Raw genomic sequence first — 27,279 nt, 5'->3', positions numbered from 1 at the left:
ATTTGTAATTAGTTATTGGTTATTGTTTTTGAATTTAAATATCTATACAATAATAAAATAAAATATTTTATAATAAAAACGAAAATTAAAAGAAAGTAGCATATTCTTTTCTTTTAAATAAAGTAATATGCTAATAAAAGTTTCTCTTACCAATGCAATTATACTAAATATTGCATAATATAATAAAGAAAAATACAGAACAAAAAAGTTATTCGATGCCTATATAAGTCTCATTAATTTAATAGAAATTTTATTCATTAAATTTCAGATAATATTATTAAGAACAATAAGATACAATTTAAAATAAAACAACATTTCAACAATAATAAAATATATATCTTCTATTATATTATAAAAAAAGTAGTAGACAAACATAATAAACAAAGTAATATGATAATAAAAATTTCGATTAACAATGCAGTAATACTAAATATTTGATAATATAATAGATAAAAATACAGAACAAAAAAGTTATTCAATGACTATACAACTCTCTTTAATTTAATAAAGATTTTATTCATTAAAATTCATATAGTAATATTGACAATAATAGGATAAAATTTAAAATAAAAAAATATTTCAAGAGTAATAAAATATATATCTTCTATTATATTACAAAAAAAGTAGTAGACAAAAATATTAAACAAAATAATATGCCAATAAATTTTTTTATTAATAATATAATTATATTAAATATTGGATAATATAATAAAAAATACATAACAAAAAGTCATTCGATAACTATATAAGTCCCTTTAATTTAATAGAGACTTTATTTATTAAAATTCAGATAATATTATTGACAACAACATAATAAAATTTAAACTAAAAAAAAATCAAAATTAATAAAAAATATATATCTTCTCTTATATTACCAAAAAAAAAAAAGCTAGCAGACAAAAAATATTAAACAAAGTAATATGGTAATAAATATTTTCTATTAGCAATGTAAAAATACTAAACATTGGATAATAGAATAAAGAAAAATATGGAACTAAAAAGTTATTCACTGACTATATAAATCCCTTTAATTTAATGGCGATTTTATTATTGGGCATATCACATTAACAAATAAGATGACAATTGAAATTTTTTAAAGCAGTACGATCTAATTTGTTCAAACAAGCCAGATCCCAATATTATTTAATTAATATTTTTTAATATTGATCGCGCATCGCGCTAGTACGACTACTTGTATTTTGTAAAACAAGAAACAGCATATACCTTTCTTTGAAAAAGAGGTTAGCCTAGTATAAATCATCCACCTCCCATTTGAAATTTTAGATTCGAATAATCAAGAGAGTAAAGTGGGAAAATGTCACGACCCGGATTTTCCACCTTCGGGAGTCATAATGGCGCCTACTAATGAAAGCTAGGCAAGCCAACCATTTAAATTATTTACCTTTTCCTCAATTTTAATCCTTTAACAATTAAGAGCCAAATTACATAAGCAGCGGAAATTTAAAAGCGAAAGACTGAAATGTAATATTTTAATAAAGATGTCAATACCAATCCATACATAAACTACCCAAGACTGGTGTCACAATTTCACAGACTGTCTAGGAATACTACAAATGAAGGTCCGAAAAAGTTATTACAACATTGTCTCTGAAATACATAAAGGAAACAAAATAAAAGGATAGAGGGAGACGCCAAGGCCTGCAGACGCCTCCAGGACTACCTCGGATCTCCGAATGGACTGAAGGTAGCAATCTCACTGCGGTCTAAAAGCTACAGCAATGGGATATGCACACAGTGCAGAGTGTAGTATCAGCATAACCGACCCATGTGCTAGTAAATGCGTAGCCTAACCTCGACAAAGTAGTGGCGAGGCTAGGACCAGACTACCAAATAAACCTGTGCAGTTAAATCATATACATGGGAATATAAAAGCAAAAATGTACACTTAAGGATGGGAGGGAAAAATATGTTGCGGGGACATGGAATAATAACAGAAGAACAACAAATAAATATAAGGATCACCACAGTTCAATTGAAGATAGGAAGGGGGAATCATGTTGCGAGGTACAACAAGTATCAACAGAGAACCAACAATTAAATGTAGAGAAACCATAACTCAATTATCAATAAAAATCTGAAAAATCAAAGACAAGTGCACGGCATCACCCTTCGTGCTTTAACACTCTCTCACAAATAACATACACGGCATCACTCTTCGTGCTACAACACTCTCTCACTAAAATAATACACGACATCACCCTTTGTGTTTTACACTCTTCCTCACTCAAGCAACAATCACAAAGGAATTTGGGCAAGGGAATCAATAATATCACAATAAATTCAAGCAATGACAGAGAATCAGTAAATAAATATAAAGAACACCATAACTCAATTAGCAGCAAGAATCAGGAAAATCAAGACAAATGCACGGCATCACCCTTCATGTTTTTACTCTCGTCCTCACCCTAAGAATTAATATAATCGGCACGGTATCACCCTTCGTGCTTTTACCTCACATAATCATGGCACAGAATGATCCTTCGTGCATTATCACTCATATAAAGGCACAAAATGGTACATCGTGCGGCACGACATTACCCTTCGTGCATTAACACTCTCTCATAAATATCATGCACAGAATCACCATTCGTGTTTTAACACTCTTCCTTACCCAAACAACAATCACAAAATAATAAGGGCAAGGGAATTAGTATAATCACAATAAAATCCCGGGTAGGGAACAATAGTACAACAATCATATCCCGACAAGGAAAATAATATCAAAAGCAATAACATCCCGGCAAGGGAGATAACATTAAAAACAACAACATCACGGCAAGGGAGAGAATATCATAATCTTCTTCTCTTTTCACGTTTACTTCACAACTCAATTCACAACTTGAGCCAATGCTCGAAAATGTTCAATTGACAATAATACTTCCACAAATCAACTTACAACTTGAGCCAACGCTCTTCAATATTCAATTACCAATATTACTTACACAAGCCTTGTTCAACAATACAAATCATCACATAAGGCATGAACAATACAAAACAGAGTCACATTAATCATGGTATAAGACTCACGGGCATACTTGACACCAACGTATAGGTACTCGTCATCATGCCTATATGTCGTACTCAACAATTAACACATAGCAAATAAGGCATGACTCCTAATCCCTCAAGCTAAGGTTAGACAAAATACTTACCTCGATGCCACGAACACAATTCAAGTCTCAACTATCGCTTTACCTCTTGATTCCACCACCGATTCGCTTGTATCAAGCCACAAGTTACTTAATTATATCAATAAATGCTAAATGAATCAATTCTAATATATGAAAATAAGTTTTTCAATGTTTTTCCAAAAAGTCAAAAATCGACCCCGGTCCTACATGGTCAAAACCCGAGGTTCGAACCAAAACCAGATTACTCATTCCCCCACGAACCCAAATGTATAATTTATTTTGAAATTAGACCTCAAATCGAGGTCCAAATCCCCAAAATTTGAAAAACCTAGGTTCTACCCAAAACACCCAATTTCCCCCATGAAAACCCTTGATTTTGAGTTGAAATCATGTGAAAAGATGTTAAAGATTGAATAAATCGAGTTAGAAATGACTTACAATCGATTTAGAGAAAAACATTTCTGTGGAAAATCGCCCAAGAGAGTTTATGTTTTGAAAGGGTTTGAAAAATGAAAGATTTTCGGCTAAGTCATGAATTTGCAGATCGCAGATGTCGCAAATGCGACTAGGGTTTGCAATTGCGAACCCTTCAGAATCTGATAATCTCGCATTTGCAATCACTGTTCGCAAATGGGAGAGTCGCATTTGGGACAATGGGGATTTATGGGCTTCTTCGCATTTGCAATCAGGCCTGCCCAGGACTTCTCTCGCATTTGAGATGCTTTATTCGCATTTGCGATCTAGCATTTGCGATCCAGGCTTCGCAAATGCGAAGCTTGCAGACCTACAACATACCAGCAATTCCTAAATCCATTTTCACTCTGTGGCCTATCCAAAACTCACCCGAGCCCTCGGGGCTCCAAACCAAATATGCACACTGACCTAAAAACATCATACGAACTTGCTCGTACAATCAAATTGTCAAAATAACATCAACAACTATGAATTAGCATCAAAATCAAAGAAAATCTCAAGAACTTTCAAAGTTTCAAATTTTACAACTAAGGTTCCGAAACACGTCATATGACCTCCGTTTCTTACCAAATTTCACCGGCTCAACTTAAATCACATGTAAGATTTATACTGGGGTCTGGAACTAAAATACGGGTCCGATACCATCAAATCCAAACATGTTTCATTTCCAAAAACACATATATATTCCAGAAAAGAATTTTCTTTAAAAATTTATTTCTCAGGTTTGGGACCTCGGAATTTGATTCCGAGCATACGCCTAAGTCCCATATTTTCCTATGGACCCTCTAGGATTGTCAAATCATGTGTCCGGGTCCGTTTACCTAAAATATTGACCGAAGTCAACCTAAATTTATTTTAAAAGCAAAATTCACCATTTCTTACAGATTTTCACATAATGACTTTTCGGATACACGCCCGGACTGCACACACAAATCGAGGTAAGACAAAAGGGAGGTTTTAAGGCCTCGGAACATAGAATTTATTTTTAAAACAAGTGATGACCTTTTGGGTCATCACATTCTCCAACTCTAAAACAACCGTTCGTCCTCGAACAGACATAAGAAGGAACTACCTGAGTCGGAGAAAAGATGGGGATAACGGCTTCGCATATCGGACTCAGACTCCCAGGTCGATGCTTCAATAGGCTAACCTCTCCACTGAACAAGAACAGAAGGGAAACTCTTCGATCTCAATTGATGAAGCTGCCGGTCTAGGATAGCTACCGGCTCCTCCTCATAGGGAAAGTCCTTGTCCAACTGGACAGTGCTAAAATCTAATATGTGGGATGGATCGTCGTGATACTTTCGAAGCATGGACACATGAAACACAGGATGCATGGCTGATAAGCTCGGCGGCAATGCAAGCCTGTAAGCCACCTCTCCTACTCGATCAAGAATCTCAAATGTGCCAATGAACCTAGGGCTAAGCTTTCCCCTCTTCCCAAATCTCATCACACCCTTCATAGGCATCACCCGAAGCAATACCCGCTCACCGACCATGAATGCCAAACCACGAACCTTACGGTCGGCATAAGTCTTTTGCCTGGATTGAGCTGTACGAAGCCTATCCTAAATGATCCTAACCTTGTCCAAGGCATCCTGTACTAGATCCGTACCCAACAATCGAGCCTCTCCCGGCTCAAACCATCCAACCAGCGACCGACACCGCCTACCATATAAAGCCTAATAAGGAGCCATCTGAATACTCGACTGGTAGTTGTTGTTGTAGGCAAACTCTGCTAAAGAAAAAAACTGATCCCACGAGCCTCCAAAGTCAATGACACACGCTCGGAGCATATCCTCTAAAATCTGAATAGTACGCTCGGACTGCCCGTCTATCTAAGGATGAAATACTGTGCTCAACTCGACCCGTGTGCCCACCTCATGCTAAACTACTCTCCAAAAACATGAGGTAAACTGCGTACCTTGGTCCGAAATGATAGACACGGGCACACCATGAAGACGAACAATCTCCGAATATAGATCTCAGCTAACCTATCAGAAGAATAGGAGACTGCCACAGGAATTAAATGCGCTGACTTGGTCAACTTATTAACAATAACCCACATTGCATCGAACTTCCTCTGAGTCCGTGGGAGTCCAACAACAAAGTCCATAGTGATACGATCCCACTTCCACTCGGGAAGCTCAATCCTCTGAAACAAACCACCAGGTCTCTGATGCTCGTACTTAACCTGCTGACAATTCAAACACCGAGCCACATATGCAACAATGTCGTTCTTCATCCTCCTCCACCAATAATGCTGCCGCAAATCCTGATATATCTTGGCGGCGCCTGGGTGAATAGAGTACCGGGAACTATGGGCCTCCTCTAAAATCAACTCTCGAAGCTAATCCATATTAGGCACACAAACTCGACCCTGCCGCCTCAAAACTCCATCATCTCCTAATATACCCTGCTTGGAACCACCGTGTTACACCGTGTCCCTAAGGACATACAAATGAGGATCATCATACTGCCGATCTCGGATACGTTCCAATAAAGAAGAACGAGCGACTGTGCAAGCTAACACATGGCTGGGATCAGAAACATCTAACCTCCCAAACTGATTGGCCAAAGCCTGAACATCCAAAGCAAGCGGTCTCTCACCGATCGGAATATACACAAGACTGTCCATTTTGGCTGACTTCCTACTCAAAGCATCGGCCACTACATTGGCCTTCCCCGGATGATATAAGATGGTGATATCATAGTCCTTTAATAGCTCCAACCACCTTCTCTGCCTCAAATTTAGCTCCTTCTGCTTGAATAAGTATTACAAACTCTTGCGATCCGTGAACACCTCACATTACATGCCATATAGATAATGCCTCCAAATCTTCAACGCGTGAACAATGGTTGCTAACTCCAAATGATGAACTGGATAATTCTTCTCATGAATCCTCAACTGCCGCGAAGCATAAGCAATGACCTTGCCATCCTACATCAACACCACACCAAGTCCAATACGAGATACATCATAATAATCTCCATATGGACCTGGACCTGTGGGCAAAACCAACACCAGCGTCGTAGTCAAAACTGTCTTGAGCTTCTGAAAGCTCGCCTCACACTCGTCCGACCACCTGAACTGGGCACCCTTCTGGGTCAACCTGGTCATCGGGGCTGCAATAGATGAAAACCCTTCCACAAACTGACGATAATAGCCTGCCAAACCCAAGAAACTCCGGATCTCTGTAGCTGATGCGGGTCTAGGCCAGTTCTTGACTGCCTCTATCTTTTTCGGGTCTACCTGAATACCCCCTGCTGATACAACATGACCCGAGAATGCAACCGAACTTAACCAGAACTCACACTTCGAAAATTTAGCATACAATTGACTATCTCTCAAAGTTTGAAGAACCACTCTCAAATGCTGCTCATGCTCCTCCCGACTGCGGGAATAAATCCAAATATCATTAATGAAGACTATCACGAACAAATCCAAGTAAGGCCTGAACACTCGGTTCATCAAATCCATAAACGTTGTTGGGGCATTTGTCAATCTAAATGATATTACCAAGAACTCATAATGCCCGTACCGAGTGCGAAAAATTGTCTTAGGGACATCAGATGCCCTAATCCTCAACTGATGGTAGCCAGATCTCAAGTCAATCTTCGAAAATACCTTGGCACCCTGAAGCTGATCAAACAAATCATCAATCCTCAGAAATGGATACTTATTCTTGATTGTAACCTTGCTTAACTGCTGGTAATCTATACACATCCTCATCGATCCGTCCTTCTTCCTAACAAACTACACCGGTGTATCACAAGGCGAGACGCTAGGTCTAATGAAGCCTTTTTCAAGCAAGTCTTGCAACTGCTCTTCAACTCTTTCAACTCAGGCAGGGCCATATGATACGGCAGGATAGAAATGGGCTGGGTGCCCAGAGCCAAATCAATGCAAAAGTCAATATCCCTGTCGGGAGGCATACCCGGCAGTTCTGAAGGAAATACCTCAGGAAACTCACGAACAACAATCACAGAATCAATAGAAGGAACATCGACACTAGAATCATGAACATATTAAAAATAAGCCAAACATCCCTTCTCGACTATACGCCGAGCCTTTATATATGAGACAACACTAGGGGTAGAATGAGCAGGAGTCCCTCTCCACTCTAAACGAGGCAAACCCAGCAAGGCTAAGGTCACAGTCTTGACATGGCAGTCCAAGATAGCGTGGTAAGGTGATAACTAGTCCATCCCCAATATGACATCAAAATCAATCATATCCTAAAGTAACAAATCTATATGAGTCTCAAGACCCCAAATCACAACTATACATGAACGATGGACACGATCTACCATAATAGAATCACCCACCGATGTAGACACATACACAGGAGTACTCAAAGAATCACTAGGCATGACCAAATACGATGCAAAATAAGATGACACATAGGAGTATGTAGACCCTGGATCAAATAGAACTGAAGCATCTCTACTACAAATCCGAACAGTACCTGTGATAACTACATCGGAAGCCTCAGCCTCAGGTCTGGCTGGAAGAGGATAACATCGGGGCCGGGCCCTACCACTCTGAACTATATCTTTGGGACGGCCTGTTGCTGGCTGGCTCCACCTCTAGCAGCGTGTCCTCTACCTCTAATACCTCTACCTCCACCTCTAGTTGGTTGAGCGGGCTGAACGAGTCCCTTAATGAACCTCCTCACTCTCTTTCTCTCTCTCTCAGTGGGAAGTATAAAAAGAGCATGACGAGCCAAATCAATAAACCTGGTCTCATATTGAGTAACAGTCATAGAACCCTACTAGAGACGCTCAAACTACCTCCGATAGATCTCTCTCTAAGTGACAAGAAGAAACTTCTCCAAAAACAGCTAAGAAACGTGATCCCAAGTCAAATCTGGTGACCCAACTGGTCTGGCCAAACAATAATCCTTCACCAAGTCTTGGTGGATCCAGACAAGTGAAAAGTAGCAAAGTTGGCCCCATTGGTCTCCATTATCCCCATGTTCCTGAGAACCTCATGACAACCGTCTTAATAATCCTAGGGATCCTTAGAAGATGCACCACTGTAAGTTGTAGTGAAGAGCTTGGTAAAACCTATCCAACCTCCACAAAGCCTCCGAAGACGTAGCTGATCTATCACCAGTCTGTGCTGCTGCTCGGCTGAAGAAGCGGTACGTGACCTCGCCATCGGTGAAGGAACAAGAATAGAAGTTCAACTAGCATTGAGAAATCAAATCGCACGACAGGAAGGAAGAAATTTGAAGTTTTTCCTAACTCTGTAGCCTCTGAGGGATAAATACAAACATCTCCGTACCGATCTCTCAGACTCTACTAAGCTTGTCCGTGAATTGTGAGACCTATGTAACCTAGAACTCTGATACCAACTTGAAAAGACCCGGATTTTCCACCCTCGGGAGTTGTGATGGAGCCTACTAGTGAAAGCTAGGCAAGCCAACCATTTAAATTATTTACCTTTTTCCCATTTTTAATCCTTTAACAATTAAGAGCCAAATTACATAAGTAGTGGAAATTTATAAGCAGAAGACTGAAACGTAATATTTTAATAAAGATGTCAATACCAATCCATACATAAACTACCCAACACTGGTGTCACAATTTCACAAACTGTCTAGGAATACTACAAATAAAGGTTCGAAAGAGTTATTACAACACTGTCTCTGAAATACATAAAGAAAATATAATAAAAGGAAAGAGGGAGATGCCAAGGCCTGTGGACACCTGCGTGACTACCTCAGATCTCCGAATGGACTGAAGGCAGCAATCTCACTGTGGTCCAAACACTACAACACTGGGATCTGCACACAGTGTAGAGTGTAGTATCAGCACAACTGACCCCATGTGCTGGTAAATGCCTAGCCTAACCTCGGCGAAATAGTGATGAGTCTAGGACCAAACTACCAAATAAACCTGTGCAGTTAAATCATATACATGGGAAAATAAAAGAAGAAATGTACAGTTAAGGATGGGAGGGGGAAGCATGTTGCGGGGACATCGAATAATTACAGAAGAATAATAAATAAAAATAAGGATCACCACAGTTCAATTGAAGATAGGAAGGGGAATCATTCTGCAGGGTACAACAAGTATTAACAAAGACCAACAATTAAATGTAGAGAAACCATAACTCAGTTATCAAAAAATATCAGGAAAATCAAAGACAAGTGCACGACATCACCCTTCGTGCTTTAACACTCTCTCACAAATAACATGTACGGCATCACCCTTCGTGCTTTAACACTCTCTCACCAAAACAATACACGACATCACCCTTCGTTGCTTTACACTCTTCCTCACCCAAGCAACAATCACAAAGCAATTTAGGCAAGGGAATCAATAGCATCACAATAAAATAAAGCAACGAAAGGGAATCAGTAAATAAATATAAAGAACACCATAACTCAATTAGCAGCAAAAATCAGGAAAATCAAGACAAGTGCACGGCATCACCCTTCGTGCTTTTACTCTCGTCCTCACCATAAGAATCAATATAATCGGCACAACATCACCCTTCGTGCTTTTACCTCATATAATCATGGCACGGAATGATCCTTCGTGCATTATCACTCATATAAAGGCACAGAATGGTACATTGCGCGGCACGACATCACCCTTCGTGCATTAACACTCTCTCACAAATATCATGCACGGCATCACCCTTCGTGTTTTAATACTCTTCCTTACCCAAATAACAATCACAAAACAATAAGGGCAAGGGATCAATATAATCACAATAAAATCCCGGCTAGGGAACAATAGTACAACAATCATATCCCAGCAAAGAAAATAATATCAAAAGCAATAACATCCCAGCAAGGGAGATAACATTAAAAATAACAACATCCCAGCAAGGGAGATAATATCATCCTTTTCTCTTTTCACGTTTACTTCACAACTCAATTCACAACTTGAGCCAATGCTCTAAAATGTTCAATTTCCAATAATACTTCTACAAATCAACTTACAACTTGAGCCAACACTCTTCAATGTTTAATTACCAATATTACTTTCACAAACCTTGTTCAACAATAGAAATCATCACATAAGGCATGAACAATAGAAAACGGAGTCACATTAATCATGGTATAAGACTCACGGACATGCTTGACACCAACGTATAGATACTCGTCATCATGCCTATACGCGTACTCAATAATTAACACATAGCAAATAAGACACGGCTCTTAATACCTCAAGCTAAGGTTAGACCAAACACTTACCTCGATGCCACGAACATAATTCAAGTCTCAATTATCGCTTTACCTCTTGATTCCACCACCAATTCGCTTGTATCTAGCCACAAGTTACTTAATTATATGAATAAATACTAAATGAATCAATTCTAATGCATGAAAATAAGTTTTTCAATATTTTCCCCAAAAAGTCAAAAATCGCCCCCGGGCCCACATGGACAAAACCTGAGGTTCGAACCAAAACCCGATTACTCATTCCCTCACGAACCCAAATATATAATTTGTTTTGAAATGGGACCTCAAATCGAGGTCCAAATCCTAAAAATTTGAAAAACCTAGGTTCTACCCAAAACACCCAATTTCCCCCATGAAAACCCTTGATTTTGAGTTGAAATTATGTGAAAAGATATTAAAGATTGAAGAAATTGAGTTAGAAATGACTTACAATCGATTTGGAGAAAACCTTTTCTGTGGAAAATTGCCCAAGAGAGTTTATGTTTTGAAAGGGTTTGAAAAATGAAAGATTTTCTGCTAAGTCATGAATTTGCAGTTCGCAGATGTCGCAAATGCGACCATTGCGAACCCTTCAGAACCTGCTAATCTCGCATTTGCAATCACTGTTCGCAATTGTGAACTCGCATTTGCGACAATGGGGATTTCTGGGCCTTTTAGCATTTGCGAAGAAATGATCTCATTTGCGATTAGGCCTGCCCAGGCCTTCTCTCACATTTGCGATGGTTTATTCGCATTTACGATCTCGCATTTGCGATCCAGGCTTCGCAACAGACCTGCAACATACCAGCAATTCCTAAGTCCAATTTCACTTCGTGGCTTATCCAAAACTCACCCGAGCTCGCGAGGCTCCAAACCAAACATGCATACTAACCTAAAAACATCATACGGACTTGCTCGTGCAATCAAATTGTCAAAATAACATCAACAACTATGAATTAGCATCAAAATCAAAGAAAATCTCAAGAACTTTCAAAGTTTCAAATTTTACAACTAAGGTTCCGAAACGCGTAATATGACCTCTGTTTCTTACCAAATTTCACCGGCTCAACTTAAATCACATATAAGACATGTACTGGGCTCCGGAACCAAAATACGGGCCCGATACCATCAAATCCAAACATGTTTCATTTCCAAAAACTCATATATATATATTCCAGAAAATAATTTTCTTTAAAAATTATTTCTCGGGCTTGGGACCTCGGAATTCGATCCGGGCATACGCCCAAGTCCCATATTTTCCTACGGATCCTCCGAAACCGTCAAATCATGGGTCCGGGTCAGTTTACCCAAAATGTTGACCGAAGTCAACCTAAATTCATTTTAAAAGCAAAATTCACCATTTCTCACAGATTTTCATATAATGGCTTTCCGGATACACGTCCGGAATGTGCACGCAAATCGAGGTGAGACAAAAAGGAGATTTTAAGGCCTCGAAATATAGAATTTATTTTTAAAACAAGTGATTACAAGGTCATCACAGAAGAGCCCACCGTTGACGTTTCTACCGCTATATATACCAGCAATTAATTAGGAGTAAAACAAAAAATTTAAAGCTAAATAATTTTTTGAATATAAAAAAATGTCACACTCCTTTTAAGCTGGAAAAAACTGTCATATAAAATGAAATAGAATAAGTTGTTCATTTGGAAATTAAAATTGTTAAATGTTGTGTTTACTATACCAGCACAAGGATTAGAAATGAAATTGAATCCCCCATATATCAAAATAAAAAAAGACGTACTACCTTCTATCCAGCTTATGTGAACCTATTTCCTTTTTGGTTTGTTCCAAAAAGAATGACTCCTTTCTAAATTTGGCAACAATTTAGCTTAACTTCCAGTTTTACCTCTAATGAGAAGCTTTTATAACCACACAAATACTCTGGACCCCTTTTTGACTTGTTTAGGACTACAAATTTTAAAGTCTTTATTTTTTCTTAAATTTTGTGCCCAATCAAACAGGTTCTAATAAATTGGAACGGAGGGAGTATTTGATTAAACATTTCCTCTATAGGGCTTTCTTTTATAAAACCTAATGGAATGTTCAAAGATAAATTTAGATAGGGGTGAAAGAGACATTAGGGTTTTTCTTTTCGGAGAAATTAGGGATAGTGCAGTGGCGGAGCCACCCTTGTGTACGGAGTGTCAATTGGACACTCCTTTATCAAAAATTAAACTATATAGATAGGTAAAAAATTTATGTATAAATTATATATGTTGCATCCCCTTGACTTCTTTAATTATTTACTATTTTTGATTTCTTTAGTGAAAATTCTGGCCTAGGTTAGTAGATTACATTAGTAATTTGATTGAAGTAATGAGCTCCAAATCTGAAAAAGCCAGTCAGAACAAACATAAATTAGGTTGTCTTTTTGTGTAGGACGATAGAGAATAGTACGCATATCTGTCTACTTTAAACACTCAGTCCAAGCTTAATGCTCACGGGGTTAATCCCAGCCCTAGCTCCTTCAATTATTCTATATTTGGGGTCTCTTCAATTTTTCAGACCTAATGAATCTACTCTTCTCTTTGTCCATAAATGTGTGCCTTTATTATAGATAGAGATCCAATAATTTTTTACGAGTTTCCATCACTTTCGTTGTTAGTTTCTTAGGGCAAGTTTCTGAAGTTGATCATCAGAACAACTACAATTAATAGATATTCGCCATCGCCAGAAAACAATAAAAAATTATAGCTTTTCTTTTATGAATTAAACAGGTTAAAAAAAGAAAGGAAAAAATACATATTATCAATAGAGTTCGAATTAAGTTTAATCATGTTGATGTGTGCGGTTACTTTTAGATCTATATATTATATTTGCTATAAGTCTTTAATACTTATGATAGATTTATGTGACTAGAAAATATAGAGAACATATAGCGTTGGAAAAACTAATTTTGTTATTGTTGTTATTATAAATAATTATTCCGTATTGTTCTTGTTGTTTGTTAAATTAAAATGAACTTAAATGGAGCGACATAGTCAGTGAGAATCTCGCCTAACTTCCCCTACCGATGGATTTAAAAAGCTCCTTCTTTCTTGTCTTTAGAACACATTCTCAGTTAAGCAACCCTAGGCCCTTGAAGAAAAGAAAAAAAAGGATAAAGAAAGCCCCATCCTAATGCATGGAGCTTGTGTGCAGTCGTAGTAATTACTAGCTTTAAAAAGATTTTTGTTTCTTCAACATTTTTTAGTGAGAGAGAGAACTCAAATTCCACAGCCCTAATTAAATTTCCTTTGACCAAAATGTTCCCTGCCAGTAACAGTACTGGAAACCCTCCTCCTCACCCCTCATTATCCTTTCACAGCTCCTCTCCCTTTCTTGGCCTCAATGGCAACCAAATTCTCCTTCATCATCACCAAAATCAGTTCTCTTCTCATCACTTTGCTAAGAATAACATGACACTCTCAGCAAACAATATTATCAACTCTCCAAATTACCATCAAAATCATAGTGATAATTCCTTAAGGTCATTTCCCATCAACAAGAAACCCAAGAAAAGGGAGAGGTCTAGTAAAATTTTAACATCTCAAGGTCCAAGAGATCGAAGAGTGAGATTGTCCATTGCCATTGCTCGAAAGTTCTTTGATCTTCAAGAAATGCTAGGTTTTGACAAACCAAGCAAAACCCTTGATTGGCTTTTCAGTAACTCCAAACTAGCCATTGAGGAACTCACTAATTGGTCAACTCATCAGGATCATGACCCGAAGATTGCAGGTTCGATCCCAATCCTCACAATTAGAATGAGTCTTATTAGGTTTTTTGTAGGGAAGGCTCTTCCAACCTCCGCGAGTCCCCTTCCTGTCCTACTTAAAACTTGAAAAATCAGAATATCTCCACCTTCATAAAGTGGGGAAGTAAGGTCTGCGAACACATTACCCTCCCCAGACCCCAATTGTAGAATTCCACTATGTTTGTTGTTGTTGTTGTTGATCCGAAAGAATCGCTTGAGAACTATGCATACTTGAAGTTAGTCAGCTTCTTTAGCATAGTATTGTTTTAACCTTGAAAATCTCCTTTAAGCTCTAGAAATGAAGACGTTTTTCATGTGTAGTCCTTACTAGCTAGTGTGTACCGCATTTCAAATATTTTATTTTATTTATGTAGGAGCAACGAAGTCGAGCTGCGATGAGACTGCCAAACATTGTGCTTCAGATTGGGAAGACCTGGCCATAACAACAAATGAGGGTTTAGAAAGAAAGCCCAAAAGATTAGCAAAAGAAAAGAAAGAAGTAAAAGATGAGGCAACAGATCTTGCCCTAGTGGTAAGAGAGTCAAGGGTCAAAGCAAGAGCAAGAGCTAGGGAAAGAACAATCAAGAAAATGTGGAGTAGAATTGAAACTAGCCAGAGGTCAACTTCTCGGTTGATCAAATCTAGTTTCTTTTTGAAGAAGGATATAAGGGAAATGGAAGAACAATTTTGTAAGAACAAATTACAAGCAAGTCAAGAAATAGCAAATAAGGAAATAATTCAAGGATCTGGAGTTACTAAAATTAAGACCAAACCTTCTTTAATCTTGGGTTTTCACCCAAATTTCTATGCTCCTATAGAGTCATCAACTACCCACTATGGTAGCTCTTCTTTCAACACTGAGAATTGGGACAAAGGCACAACTTCAGGTTACGAATTAATGCTTATCTTAAAGATTTGCCAGTTTAAGTTATATATACACCATATACCACTTTTACATGTTGTAGCGGATAATTTGTCTAATTTTCAAGATTACAAATTCCACATTTTACGAAGATTTACATATAGATGTTTTTTAAGTGACCTGATAGCATAAATAATACTTTACATTGTTGATATATATAATTTAAACTCAAGATCTAATACTCCCTCCGTTTCATATTAAATGAGGTAGTTAGACTCGGCACGGAGTTTAAGAAAAAAGAAGAAGACTTTAGGAACTTGTGGTCTTAAAAGCTTAAGGGACAAAAAGTTTGTGGGACCATGACATTTGTGTGGCTGTAAAATCTTCTCATTAAGGGTAAATGAATAAAATGAAAGAGTTTAAAGTTGAATTGTTTCCAAATTTAGAAATGTGTCATTTATTTTGAAAAAGAAAAAAAAGGAAAGTACCTCATGGAGGAAGTACTAATTATCTTATGAATAACTTGATTGTATAAATATTTTTTTCTCCGTCGGTGTGAAATTTGAACTCAACATCATTTCAATGTTCTTTTTTGCCAGAACTTCAAGGTCGCTGGAAACAATTGGACTCATGTCACAGCAACCAAATCTAATATGGGAACAATATAAGCTAAATTAAACTTTCTTGTTTTTAAGGTATGATTCTTCATATAGGTGCTTTGTTTCTTTCTCCGTCCTCTCTCTCCACAGGTACGGAATGTGGTCTTTGGTTGTGGGCGAATTTAAAATTTAGGTTTTATGGGTTGTAAGCTTTATATTCTCACCGATGAACTATTAGACTTTTGCAATGATGGGTTCCAAATTTGATACATGTATTTGTAATATTTATAATGTTTTTTCATATTTATGTATTTAGGTAAAAATTTACTCACACCGTTTACACCAAGCCAATTAACATGACACATATGTCTTGCATATATATCTATATTCTAACTATAGTACTACTGGAATGTCCATGCTTGTTAGTCTACTGAGTATTTTCTGATGTATGTTTCGCCTGCTGAGCACGTTTGTGATATTTTATTTCAAATAATTTAAGAAAAGCTGGAGAAATCAGAAGATTTCTTCTCGAAAATTTAAAAAATGATGTAATTACAAAATAAATTATCACCTATCGAAATCACTAATCAATTAGAGATGTTGATTGGCTGAGTTGTACCTAGTGTTACCTTCAAACCAATAAACACAATATATATTTTTTTACAAACATTTGTCACTTAGGTTTTGAATGTATGAAATACAAAATAAATAACTCTTTGAGATAGAAAAAATTTGATAATATGTATATAAGAAATAAAATAAATTCTCTTCTATAACAAGTTAAAATTCACCGATGCTGTAGAAATCAATTACTACATTTTATTTAGCACGCATAAGTTAAATCCTTTACTTAATAACATCTTCAAACATACGTCACACTGTTTTTCACAGCTTTAGTATCGTTTGTCAGGTGGTAAATGACTTTAGTTATCTCTTACAACAAAGTCACAATCCTCTCTAACAAGGCTTCTTAAACAGGACGTTCATGAACACGATTAGAGCTAGACGGAGCTTGAGTTCTAGCTAAGGATTTGATATATATAATCTAGTAGTGTTGGCCAAAACTTTATATTTGTGTTATAAAATCTATTGAATATATGTACGTAATTTATTCAAAATCCAATAAGTTACTATTTTTTTCTTGAATTCAAAACTCATAAACTCAAAATTCTAGATCCATGAAAATCTCCTCTAATGAATGGAGAACCACTTACTTTGCTAAATGCCTAAATCAGTTCACATGCCCTAGAAGACAATATTGATCAACTAAAGCTGAAATCAATAGTACTAAATGCATATAATTGTTTTAAATGTCTTGATAGCGTAAAAATTTCTTGTCGAAAATATAAATTAAATTTTAAAGATAATTACATATAATTGTTCATAGATATTTATATGATACTAAGAGCACGAAGCCCTTAATTGAAATATCATTCCTCTTTCTTGCCCTTTAAAAATTAATTTCGCTCTAAACAAAATTGCCTTTTAATTATTTTCCTTAGGGATCCACATTCGTCATTTTCGGGACTTTTACGATTTTTTTTATTTTTTATTTTATAAATCAAACACAATATTTAATCTAACTTTTATATAGTTTTTAAAATTATGTATCAATAAATATGGGGTATACGCGTAAATGGGTATCCTGAAATTAGTAATATAAAATAATGTGAGTAATAGTTATAGTACACTAATAAAGTAATAAATAAGTGCTCCTGATTACGTCTGCGGTATTTCCCATAGTTCCTCAGATTTTGATCCGATGAAGACTTGAGTCACTTTCCAATTTTTTCTGATTCAAAATTAATGGAGAAAATCTAATGATTACTGCTACAACTACTACTGTATTTAGGGCTGATATTTATATAGTGATCCTTAACAACTGTCCTACTACAGCATTAATAGAAAAGACAAAGTTAAAACCTTGTTTGACTGACGTGCGTAAAACCTGGGAAAACAAAGCAGAATAATTTCAATATCAGGCAGAAGATCTGCTTCTCTCGGGGCATATCAATATTTTTTTCTTGCAATGGAATATTATAAATATTAGGACCTACAGTTAATTAAAGTGAAAGAAGAAACAAACACTGAATTTAATACTCCCTCCATCATAATTTATTCAATGGTGTTTGATTGAGCACGACGTTTAGGCAAAAAATTAAGACTCTTAAAATGTATATTCTAAAATGAGTTATAGATATTTGTATAAATTGTCTCATTAGGTATAAATTGATAATTTAAAGTTATAATTATTAAATATAAAAATGTATCTTTTTTTCGAAACTGACAGAAACGTAGAGATTGTCACATAAATTGAAACGGACTAGGCAGTATGTTAAAGCTAGAAGAAGGTCGAACATGTAAACTTTAACTGTGGGAGAATCTCCTCCATGGTTTCGCTTTGACATAGCTTGCTTACTACGGATTAATATAATTCATGTATACTGAAACTCTAAAAAATTTTACCTTGTTGGTATATTTTAATTGACTAGTAATCTACTTTATTTTTGATATTACAAATATTTTTGTCTATAAGTTCCATATCAATTATTTGATAGTATAATATTCTTTTTTTATATTGTTATGGATCGTTTGGTTCTCATGCTAGCTATGCATAAATTATGCAGCAAATCAATTTTTTTATTGCTACCAGGCTCAAATACTACATAATCTGTGTAGGGATTATTTTTAAATGATCCAATCAAGCATAATATTATCTTAAGCAAGATATTATATTGGAAATAATTTTTCATTCTTTCTAAATTTGGTTTCGGTAGTAATTATCATACGAGTGAATTGATTGTACAGCATAGGTCGTGCAGGGATTACTTTTAAACAATCAAATCAAACAAAATATTATCTTAAGAAAGATATTATATTGTGAATATTATTTTTCTAGTCTTTCTAAATTTGGTTTAGTAGTAATTATCTTACGACTGACTTGATTGTGTGCACCATAAGTTGTGCATAAAATATTTTTAAACAATTAAATCAAACATAATAGTACTATCTTAAAGCAAGATATTATATTGGAAATATTTTTTCAGTCTTTCTAAATATTATTATTATAAGCAAGATATTATAGCTAGCTTAGCTATAACTAAATTAATACGTGTATCGCTAGGAATTTCAACACAACCCTTTTGATGGTGCATGCGGTCGCTAATTTTGCACTACCATTGTCAGTAGCTTTGAAGGTCCAAACATGGTTCAGAATTCAGACCAGATGGGACGTGAGAGATTTGATCAATTGTTGTAGACTCTATTCCAGATTTTTTTAGATTTTTCTTTTGTTTGGTGAAGTTTGATTTGAGTATTTAAATACGCATGATAGCTGTAAAAATTGACTTAATTAGAGCTTAGGTTAGTCATCATGAGTAGTAAATTCGAGGTCCTTTGTTGTGACAATTGAATCATATATATTTTTTTCTATCTTTCGATTAGGTATTTCAGAAGTGAAGTTTTAGTTGGAACTTGGGATATTTATTAGTTTCATTGCTGAAATTAAGAGAGTTGTAAACCCGTATGTAGTTAGCAGCAGGTGGAGAAATGTAGAAAATTTTGAAAAATGTGGTATTTTACCCAAGTTGGAGAGAGAGTAGGCGCCACAGACTTGTCAAAGTTCATTTTACGGGCTCAATACATGTGAAAAACATGCCTTGTACCATGCCATGTTCGATTGTGAGAGAGAATTGAGAAGGAAGAAGAGAAATTGAAATTGTATTCTAAAATCTGAGTTTTTCTCTTTGTATACAGCTTTTCCACTACTTAGATGACAACATATGTACAGCTGTCAATTAACTACCTTTTTTTTTTTTTGCTAGCTTGCACACTCCTAGTTGTATTTTGTGTACTTTAACCCTCATATGCTAAGACTCCCCCTCAAGCTGGAGGGTGGAAAGCATCGAACACTCCAAGCTTGGAAAGAAGGAAGGAATGTTGAGCAACACCAAGTCCCTTTGTCAAGAGATCAGCCAACTGAAGTTTGGTCGAAATGTGATGAGGAGCAAGCAAGCCAGACTTGATTTTTTCTCGAACAAAGTGACAATCTATCTCAATGTACTTTGTTCGTTCATCAAAAATGGGATTTGCTGCTATTTGAAGTGCAGCTTTACTATCACAATAGACATCAACAGGCTGATGTATTTCAATACTCAATTCTTGCAGCAATCCAACAAGCTAAGTAACTTCAGCTGTTACTGCAGCAAGGCTTCTATATTCAGCTTCAGCTAAGCTACGACTCACTGTCTGCTGCTTCTTTGACTTCCACGACAATAAGGAATCTCCAAGCTTGACAGCATATCCAGTGATCGATCTTTGGGTGTTTGGGCAAGCTGCCCAGTCTGAATCACAGAAGGCAGAAAGGTGGGTGATCGGACCTTTCTTGAGGAAAATCCCAAGTCCAGGTGACCCCTTAATGTACCTAACCACTCGAAGTGCTGCAATTAAGTGTGATTGTTTGGGGTGTTGCATGAACTGGCTAAGAACTTGCACAGCAAAACAAATATCAGGCCGTGTAATGGTTAAATAGAGTAACTGGCCTACTAGTCTTTGATAGCTCCCCACATCTTGCAACTCTTCATCACCATTGTGCCCAACATGTTTGTCATATTCTGTAGTGGTCAATTTCTGATTTAGCTCAATAGGGGTAGATGCAGGTTTAGCAGCAGCCAAGCCTGTGGAAGAGATTAATTCCAGTGCATATTTTCGTTGGTTCAACAATATCCCCTGGTCTGATCTCATCACCTCAATCCCCAAAAAATATCTGAGCTCACCCAAATCCTTGACCTTAAAGTTGTTATGCAATGTGTGTTTGGCCTCTTCTACTAATGAGATATTACTACCTGTAATCAAGAGATCATCAACATACACCAATATAATCACAATGTCATGTGACATTTGTTTGGTGAATAGAGAATGATCATATGCACTCTGTTGATACCCTGCTCCCACTAAGGCATCTGTGAGTTTAATATTCTATTGCCTTGAAGCCTGTTTTAGCCCATAGAGTAACTTCAACAACCTGCAGACTTTGTTCTCCCCCTGTCGTTTAAAACCCTGTGGCAAAAACATGTAGACTTCTTCATAAAGGTCCCCTTGGAGGAATGCATTATTGACATCCATTTGATAGAGGCTCCATCCCTTTGAGGCTGCTATACTTAAGACAGTTCTCACAGTTACCATTTTGGCAACTGGTGAAAAAGTCTCATGATAGTCTAGCCCTTCTTGTTGTGTGTATCCTTTAGCTACCAACCGTGCCTTAAACTTGTCAATCTCACCAGATGACTTATACTTGATCTTAAACACCCATTTGGAACCAATAACTTTTTTTCCTTCTGGTAAATCAACTACTTCCCAGGTATGGTTCTCTTCAAGTGCCCTGATTTCTTGATCCATGGCTTCTATCCACCTTGGATCATTTGCAGCTTCTTTGAAGCATTGTGGTTCAGTTAAAACTGATAAAACATTGAGGAATGACTGGTAGGCAGGAGATAGATGATCATGTGAAAGGACATTAGAGATAGAGTACACAGTATTTGTATGTGTCTTGGCCTCAGTGATGTAGTCCTTAAGCCATATAGAAGGTTTTCCCTTTCCTTGTCGATCAGATTTCCTAGGAGGTGCCACTATAGATGGTGGCTGTGAGTGAACAGCTTCTAAGCCTGCTTCTTCTATGCTTGTCTGGGCTTATGGTTCCAAGATGATAGGAGAGGGATTCTCGTTTGTTGAAGCATCTGCTGGGATATCATGGTGTATATGGGACTCTGCATGAACTGTGGCTGAATCCAGATTATCTGAAGTTTCATAATTATCACTACATTCTGCATGGTCTGTGACCAACTCCATATCAACAATCTCCACCTCTGTGGTGCCATTTGCATTAACTGGCACTTGTATGTTCTGAGATGGAGTTGTAATTATAGGAGCTTGTGATTCCACAATTGGAGGTTGTGAAGCAAATAGATCCTCTGTACAGTCTGAATCAGCAACCCTTGCAAAAGGAAAACTCTGCTCCCTAAAGATCACATCTCTGCTAACAAAAATATTTCAATTCTCTAAATCATACAATCTATAACCCTTTTGCGTTTCTGAGTATCCAATGAGAACAACCTTCTTAGCTCTAGCTGTAAACTTATCACCTTTAGGTAAGTTGCTTGCATAACATAAGCAACCAAACACCATTAAATGATCTATTCTAGCTGACTTTCCAAACAACAGCTCAAAGAAGATTTTCCTTGCAAGATAATGGTAGGTAGCTTATTTATCAAATATACTGTTGTTCTTACACAGTCACCCCAAAATCTCTTAGGAATTGAGCTTTGAAATTTCAAGGCCCTTGCAACCTCCAGTATATGCCTATGCTTTCGTTCAACCACCCCATTTTGTTGTGGGGTGTATGGACAACTACTAGTGTATAATTCCCAGAGAAGCAAATAAAGTATTACATTGAGAGTTGAAAAACTTTGTACCATTATCTGATCTAACAATCTTCACAGCAGCTTCAAATTGAGTCTTTATCATTGCAAGAAAGTTTTTAATCACAGTAACCACTTCACATTTAGACTGTATTAAGCATACCCAAGTAAACATGTTGTAATCATCTACTATTGTGACAAAATAAAGCTTTCTGTCATATGTAGGTAACTTATGAGGTCCCCAAACATCCATGTGTATGAGTTGAAAACAACTACTTGATCTAGTGCTACTAGTTAGAAATTGTAATCGACATTGTCTTGCTAAGGGACATACTTCACAGTTGTTTTCTCTTCTTGTCTGTATTTTATTCTTTAGTTCTGAAATATGTTGCATTGCCTTGGTTGATGCATGACCAAGCCTCAGATGCCATAGTGTCGTTTCTCCATGTTCCTTCAAAAAACTGATTGCTGCTGTTGGCAAATTTTCTCTTATTAGGTACAACCCATTATTCTATCTACCAATCCCCATCACCTTGCCATTGTAGAGACCCTGAAATATACAAAAATCATGATAAAATCCAACTGAGCAACATAATTGCCTAGTGAGCTTAGACACTGACAGTAGGTTGAATTTGAAGTGTGGCACATACAGTACCCCCTCAATAGTTTTATTCCCTAAAACTATTGCATTTCCTATATGTGTAATTTCTGCTCTACTGCCTGTAGGCAACTGTACTCCATCTGCTTTATGATCTGCTTTTCTAAGGTTATTTAAGGCATCCTTACAATGTGTCACATGGTGAGTAGCACCTGAATCCACTATCCAAAGTTGATCACTAACACCTGCATTTGACATTAAAGTAAAGATACCTGCAGTATTAGTGGAACACTCATCTGTGGTAGTCTTCTACAATAGATTTACCAGCTGTTTGTACTGCTCCTCAGTGAAGAAATTTCCTTGTGTGGGGAGCATTGGCACATGTTTCTCTTCACTAGTTGCACTGTTCGCATAAGTTTTGCCTCCTGAGTTTTGCCCTTTCTTCTTGCTTTTGAAATCTGGTGGATATCCCACTATCTTATAGCAGTTTTCCTTTAGATGGCCCTTGTAACCACAGTGATCACATATTAATCCTGACCTTTTTGGTTTGAATTCATGACCTTTACCTGCCAACATTGTAAGAGGATCTTTCAATGTATTTGTGACTCCAAGAGTCCTTTGACTTTCTTCTTGTGTAACTATAGCATAGGCTTCATTCACTATAATTACAGGCCTTTTTGCCAAGATATTACTTCGAATGTTACCATAGCTCTCGTTCAATCCCATAAGAAACTGTAATAAACGAATGTTTTTCAGAAGTTCCACTGAAGGCCTAGACTCTTCACAGTCACATGAAGCCAAAGGTGCTATGACGTCCAGTTCATCCCATAGATCCTTCATCTTCGAGTAATAGCTAGTGACCGAGTCTGTTCCTTGTCTCAAGGTCGCAATAGCAGTCCAAAGATGATATATCCTAGTTAAATTTGACCTATCAAACCTTTCCTGGAAGTTAGCCCATACCTTCTTTGCATTCGATGCATAGACAATACTAGGCATCAACTTATTTGAAACAGTGCTACCAATCCACGATAGAGCAATTGCATTACATTTTTCCCATTGCTCTGCTAACGCACCTTTATATATACTTTTTACATACGATCCATCCACAAATCCAAGCTTGCCCTTTCCTCGGAGTGCCAATTTCATCGCCCTGCTCCACAGTGCGTAATTTTCTGGGCCTATGAGCGTGAGCGGAATTAAGACTAATCCAGGAGCATCTGAAGCTTGCAAAAACAATGGATGATTATGATCGAGTGAGCTGATTTCATTTTCTGCCATGGCTGCCCTGAAAATTGAGCTCAGAATTTCAGTATTCCTTTGCTCTGTATTTTGCCTCTGTGTTCCTGCCGTAAAGTTGAATCTCGCCGGAGCTAGATCGGAGTTAAAGCCCGCTCTGATACCATGTTCGATTGTGAGAGAGAATTGAGAAGGAAGAAGAGAAATTGAAATTGTATTCTAAAATCTGAGTTTTTCTCGTGACATACAAGGTTGTATATACAGCTTCTCCACTACTTAGATGACAACATATGTACAACTGTCAATTAACTACCTTTTTTTTTTGCTAGCTTGCACACTCCTAGTTGTATTTTGTGCACTTTAACCACCCATATGCTAAGACTTAACATAATGAGCTAAATACTAAAGAATTTAAAGGTTGAACCCATATTTGTTATATATATATTTATTATTTATTATATGTTAATTCCCCTTGACTTTTTGATGTATTTAATATTTTATAATTTAACACCCTTAGTAAAAATCCTGGCTCTACCGCTGATAGGCGGCATGTGTAGTATATAAGTACAATACATGTATAATATGTGTATAATCGTATATAATCAATATATTTATATATATCGGCTAGAAAAAGTAAACAGGAAATCCGATAAGATATTTACGTAAAGATTCATTTTATCTGATGTGTAAGAGACAAATAAGATATACATTCGGGGCGTACGTCCGGACGTTGATGTTTTTTAGCGAAGCATTAAGTCCAAGAGAATTTTTCAAATTAAAACAAAATTTGCTGAATAAGTCATTAATATAATACCCAAATTCTCAAAAGCCAGCTTGTAATTACGCCACTATTAATAAAATAGGAATTAGCGACAGATAAATTCTGTAGCTAAATAATAGAATTTGTCGCTATTAGTGACAGATTATCAAAATATTATGTTATCTATGGACAATTTAGTGACAGATTAACGATGAAGTTCATAGCTAATTATCTTCCAGTTTTTTCAGTAGTGCTCAAAAGTTTTAAAAAAGAATATAAACATTAAATTTAAAAGTCAAGGCATTTTGTTATTGCTAGAACCCCTAATTTATGGTCTTTTTCAATTCTTTATCTTATCCGCTAGATTGTTACTATCTCCCAAAAGCAACAAATATTCGATATTTTTTTTTTTTGCAAATACAAAGAAAAATCCATTTTATTCCATAGCATCAAGTTCAAAGTTCAAATTGCAAGTTAGTCATCTTTTTGTTCTTCCATATGTTTATTCTTTTCAACTCAAGTTACTTGTGCTTGTAAGTAGAGATAATGAATTATTTTGACTAGTTTTTTGTGGGGATGGAGCACATCTATTTATATTTTTTATTTATTTATAGTTTTCTTTATTTTTTATTCAATTTTACCTTTTGAAAAATATTTACTAGTAATTATATTATTTTATAAAATATTAAAAATTAAATATTCATGGGGCTTACACCCCGTGCCTCGAGGCTTACGCCTTGTCAATATGTAAAACGCCTCGCCTTACGCTCATACTTTTTAAAACACAAATTTGATCTATCTTTTTGTTTAATTTTTGAACTAAAACGAATACTACTAAACTTCTAAGTGAATGTATATCCTTTTCGTGTGTTCATCATTCTTATCAGAATATTTCGCACGTTTACGTGATTATAATCTGTCTTGAGCGTAAACCTTTTGTCATGTTTAATTTAGCGCTAATTATTTAAACAAAAACTTTTGTTTTAAAAGGTTTTTGAATGAACTTTGTTACTTAATCAGCGTAATCTGAAAGGAGCAGCAGTTGTAGAAAATGAAATAATACGTCATGCAATCAAATCGGTTCAATTACTGGAAGTGAAACCAGTGGTTATGCTGATTCAGTGTCTGCTCAGGCTTCAAATCATTGGAAAATAGCATTGATGTCGTCAAGCTAGCTCACCAATACAGTCACCCATGCTCTAAAGCATTAAAGTGATGTCCGTTTGACGTTAACTTTGGGCTAGTTTTGCAACAAAAAACAAATTAAACATTTTTTTTTCAAACACTCAAAAATAGCATTACATTTATTATTACTTTATAAGTTAGTGCGGATTTAGTAAAAATATGTTCTTTAAAAATTGTTCAATTATATGTACTAGTATAATTTAATCGGAAAGCACTTACTGCAGTTGCATCTATTTCCAATAAACACAAAATCGTCCTCCCTTACCTCTAAGTGTAGCCAGGAGCAACTATGCAGAGTATAAGGTATAGGTTGATCCGATATAAATAACTTTGACTAGAAACTCGAATAAATAAGTATAAATATTAATTTCGAATCCAATAAATCAAATGAATTGTTGTAGAATCTCGAAATCAAATTCATTAAAATTTACATTCTGAATTCACCTCTGGATGTAGCGATCATGGAGAATAATTAAACCGCAATTAGTTTCATGAACTCCATGTAACATGGTTGCAGTCGAAGAAAAAGGAAGAAAGAAGAAAACCCTCGGGAGTGAAGGTGTTGAGCTGAGCAAAACAACAACAACAACAACGTATATAACGAACCCAGTGAAATTCTACAAGTAGGGTCTGGGGAGGGTAGTATGTACGCATACCTTACCTCTACCTTATGAAGGTAGAGAGGCTGTCTGAAAGACTCTCGTCTCAAGAACAGTAAAAATGAAGCAATAAAGAAACAATAGCAACAACAAGGTAATAAGACAATAGAAGCAAATAATACGAGTAATAACAGAGATATGGGGTCGGTTGTACTCATACTACACATATGCACTTCTTGTGCAGATTTTGGTGCCAGTCCCAGCAGCGTTTCGCGGAGGCTTGCTCGGGCAGTCATTATCCAAAAACTTGATGTAACGATCCGACTGGCCGTTTTGAGCATTTGTATTTCGTTCAGCTATTTGAAGTCTCGAGTAGTTTCGTATGACATATTATGACTTGTGTGAATCGTCGGTTTTGGTTTTCAGGTGATCCGGAATTTGATTTGGAAGAATGATTCTCAAC

At 36.4% G+C, this 27,279-nt stretch overlaps 3 protein-coding genes across 3 annotated transcripts; 1 reads left to right on the top strand and 2 right to left on the bottom strand.

Annotated features, from left to right (window-relative positions):
* The first annotated feature begins 13,986 nt into the window (after positions 1–13,986).
* On the top strand, positions 13,987–16,353 carry LOC104249080 (transcription factor CYCLOIDEA-like). Its single transcript, XM_009805458.2, has 3 exons — positions 13,987–14,545; positions 14,936–15,448; positions 16,023–16,353. Exons 1-3 carry the CDS (start codon positions 14,074–14,076, stop codon positions 16,073–16,075), a joined length of 1,038 nt encoding a protein of 345 aa, XP_009803760.1. The 5' UTR covers positions 13,987–14,073; the 3' UTR covers positions 16,076–16,353.
* A 3,551-nt stretch (positions 16,354–19,904) lies between these two features.
* Positions 19,905–20,921, bottom strand: LOC138878454 (uncharacterized mitochondrial protein AtMg00810-like). Its single transcript, XM_070158134.1, has 2 exons — positions 20,211–20,921; positions 19,905–20,159 (listed from the first exon to the last, which is right to left on the bottom strand). The coding sequence occupies exons 1-2, from the start codon at positions 20,919–20,921 to the stop codon at positions 19,905–19,907; spliced, it is 966 nt and encodes a 321-aa protein (XP_070014235.1).
* Positions 20,922–23,345: 2,424 nt separating this feature from the next.
* On the bottom strand, positions 23,346–24,314 carry LOC138878453 (uncharacterized). Its single transcript, XM_070158132.1, has one exon. It carries the CDS (start codon positions 24,312–24,314, stop codon positions 23,346–23,348), a length of 969 nt encoding a protein of 322 aa, XP_070014233.1.
* Between the last annotated feature and the right edge of the window lie 2,965 nt (positions 24,315–27,279).

The sequence above is a fragment of the Nicotiana sylvestris genome, chromosome 9 (genome assembly GCF_000393655.2).
Source record: "Nicotiana sylvestris chromosome 9, ASM39365v2, whole genome shotgun sequence".
In the NCBI taxonomy this organism is placed as follows: domain Eukaryota; kingdom Viridiplantae; phylum Streptophyta; class Magnoliopsida; order Solanales; family Solanaceae; genus Nicotiana; species Nicotiana sylvestris.
Note: the sequence above shows the minus strand (reverse complement) of the source record. Positions and strands in the feature narration are given on the sequence as shown.

What these genes read in the sequence shown, in the direction of transcription:
- LOC104249080 (XM_009805458.2), top strand. Translation starts at nt 14,074, where the DNA reads ATGTTCCCTGCCAGTAACAGTACTGGAAACCCTCCTCCTCACCCCTCA. An exon ending in TCATGACCCGAAGATTGCAG is followed by an intron (nt 14,546 to 14,935) that starts GTTCGATCCCAA and finishes TTATTTATGTAG; the next exon opens with GAGCAACGAAGTCGAGCTGC. An exon ending in GGACAAAGGCACAACTTCAG is followed by an intron (nt 15,449 to 16,022) that starts GTTACGAATTAA and finishes CTTTTTTGCCAG; the next exon opens with AACTTCAAGGTCGCTGGAAA.
- LOC138878454 (XM_070158134.1), bottom strand. Translation starts at nt 20,921, where the DNA reads ATGTCACATGACATTGTGATTATATTGGTGTATGTTGATGATCTCTTG. An exon ending in TTGCTGCAGTAACAGCTGAA is followed by an intron (nt 20,160 to 20,210) that starts GTTACTTAGCTT and finishes GAAATACATCAG; the next exon opens with CCTGTTGATGTCTATTGTGA.
- LOC138878453 (XM_070158132.1), bottom strand. Translation starts at nt 24,314, where the DNA reads ATGGCAGAAAATGAAATCAGCTCACTCGATCATAATCATCCATTGTTT.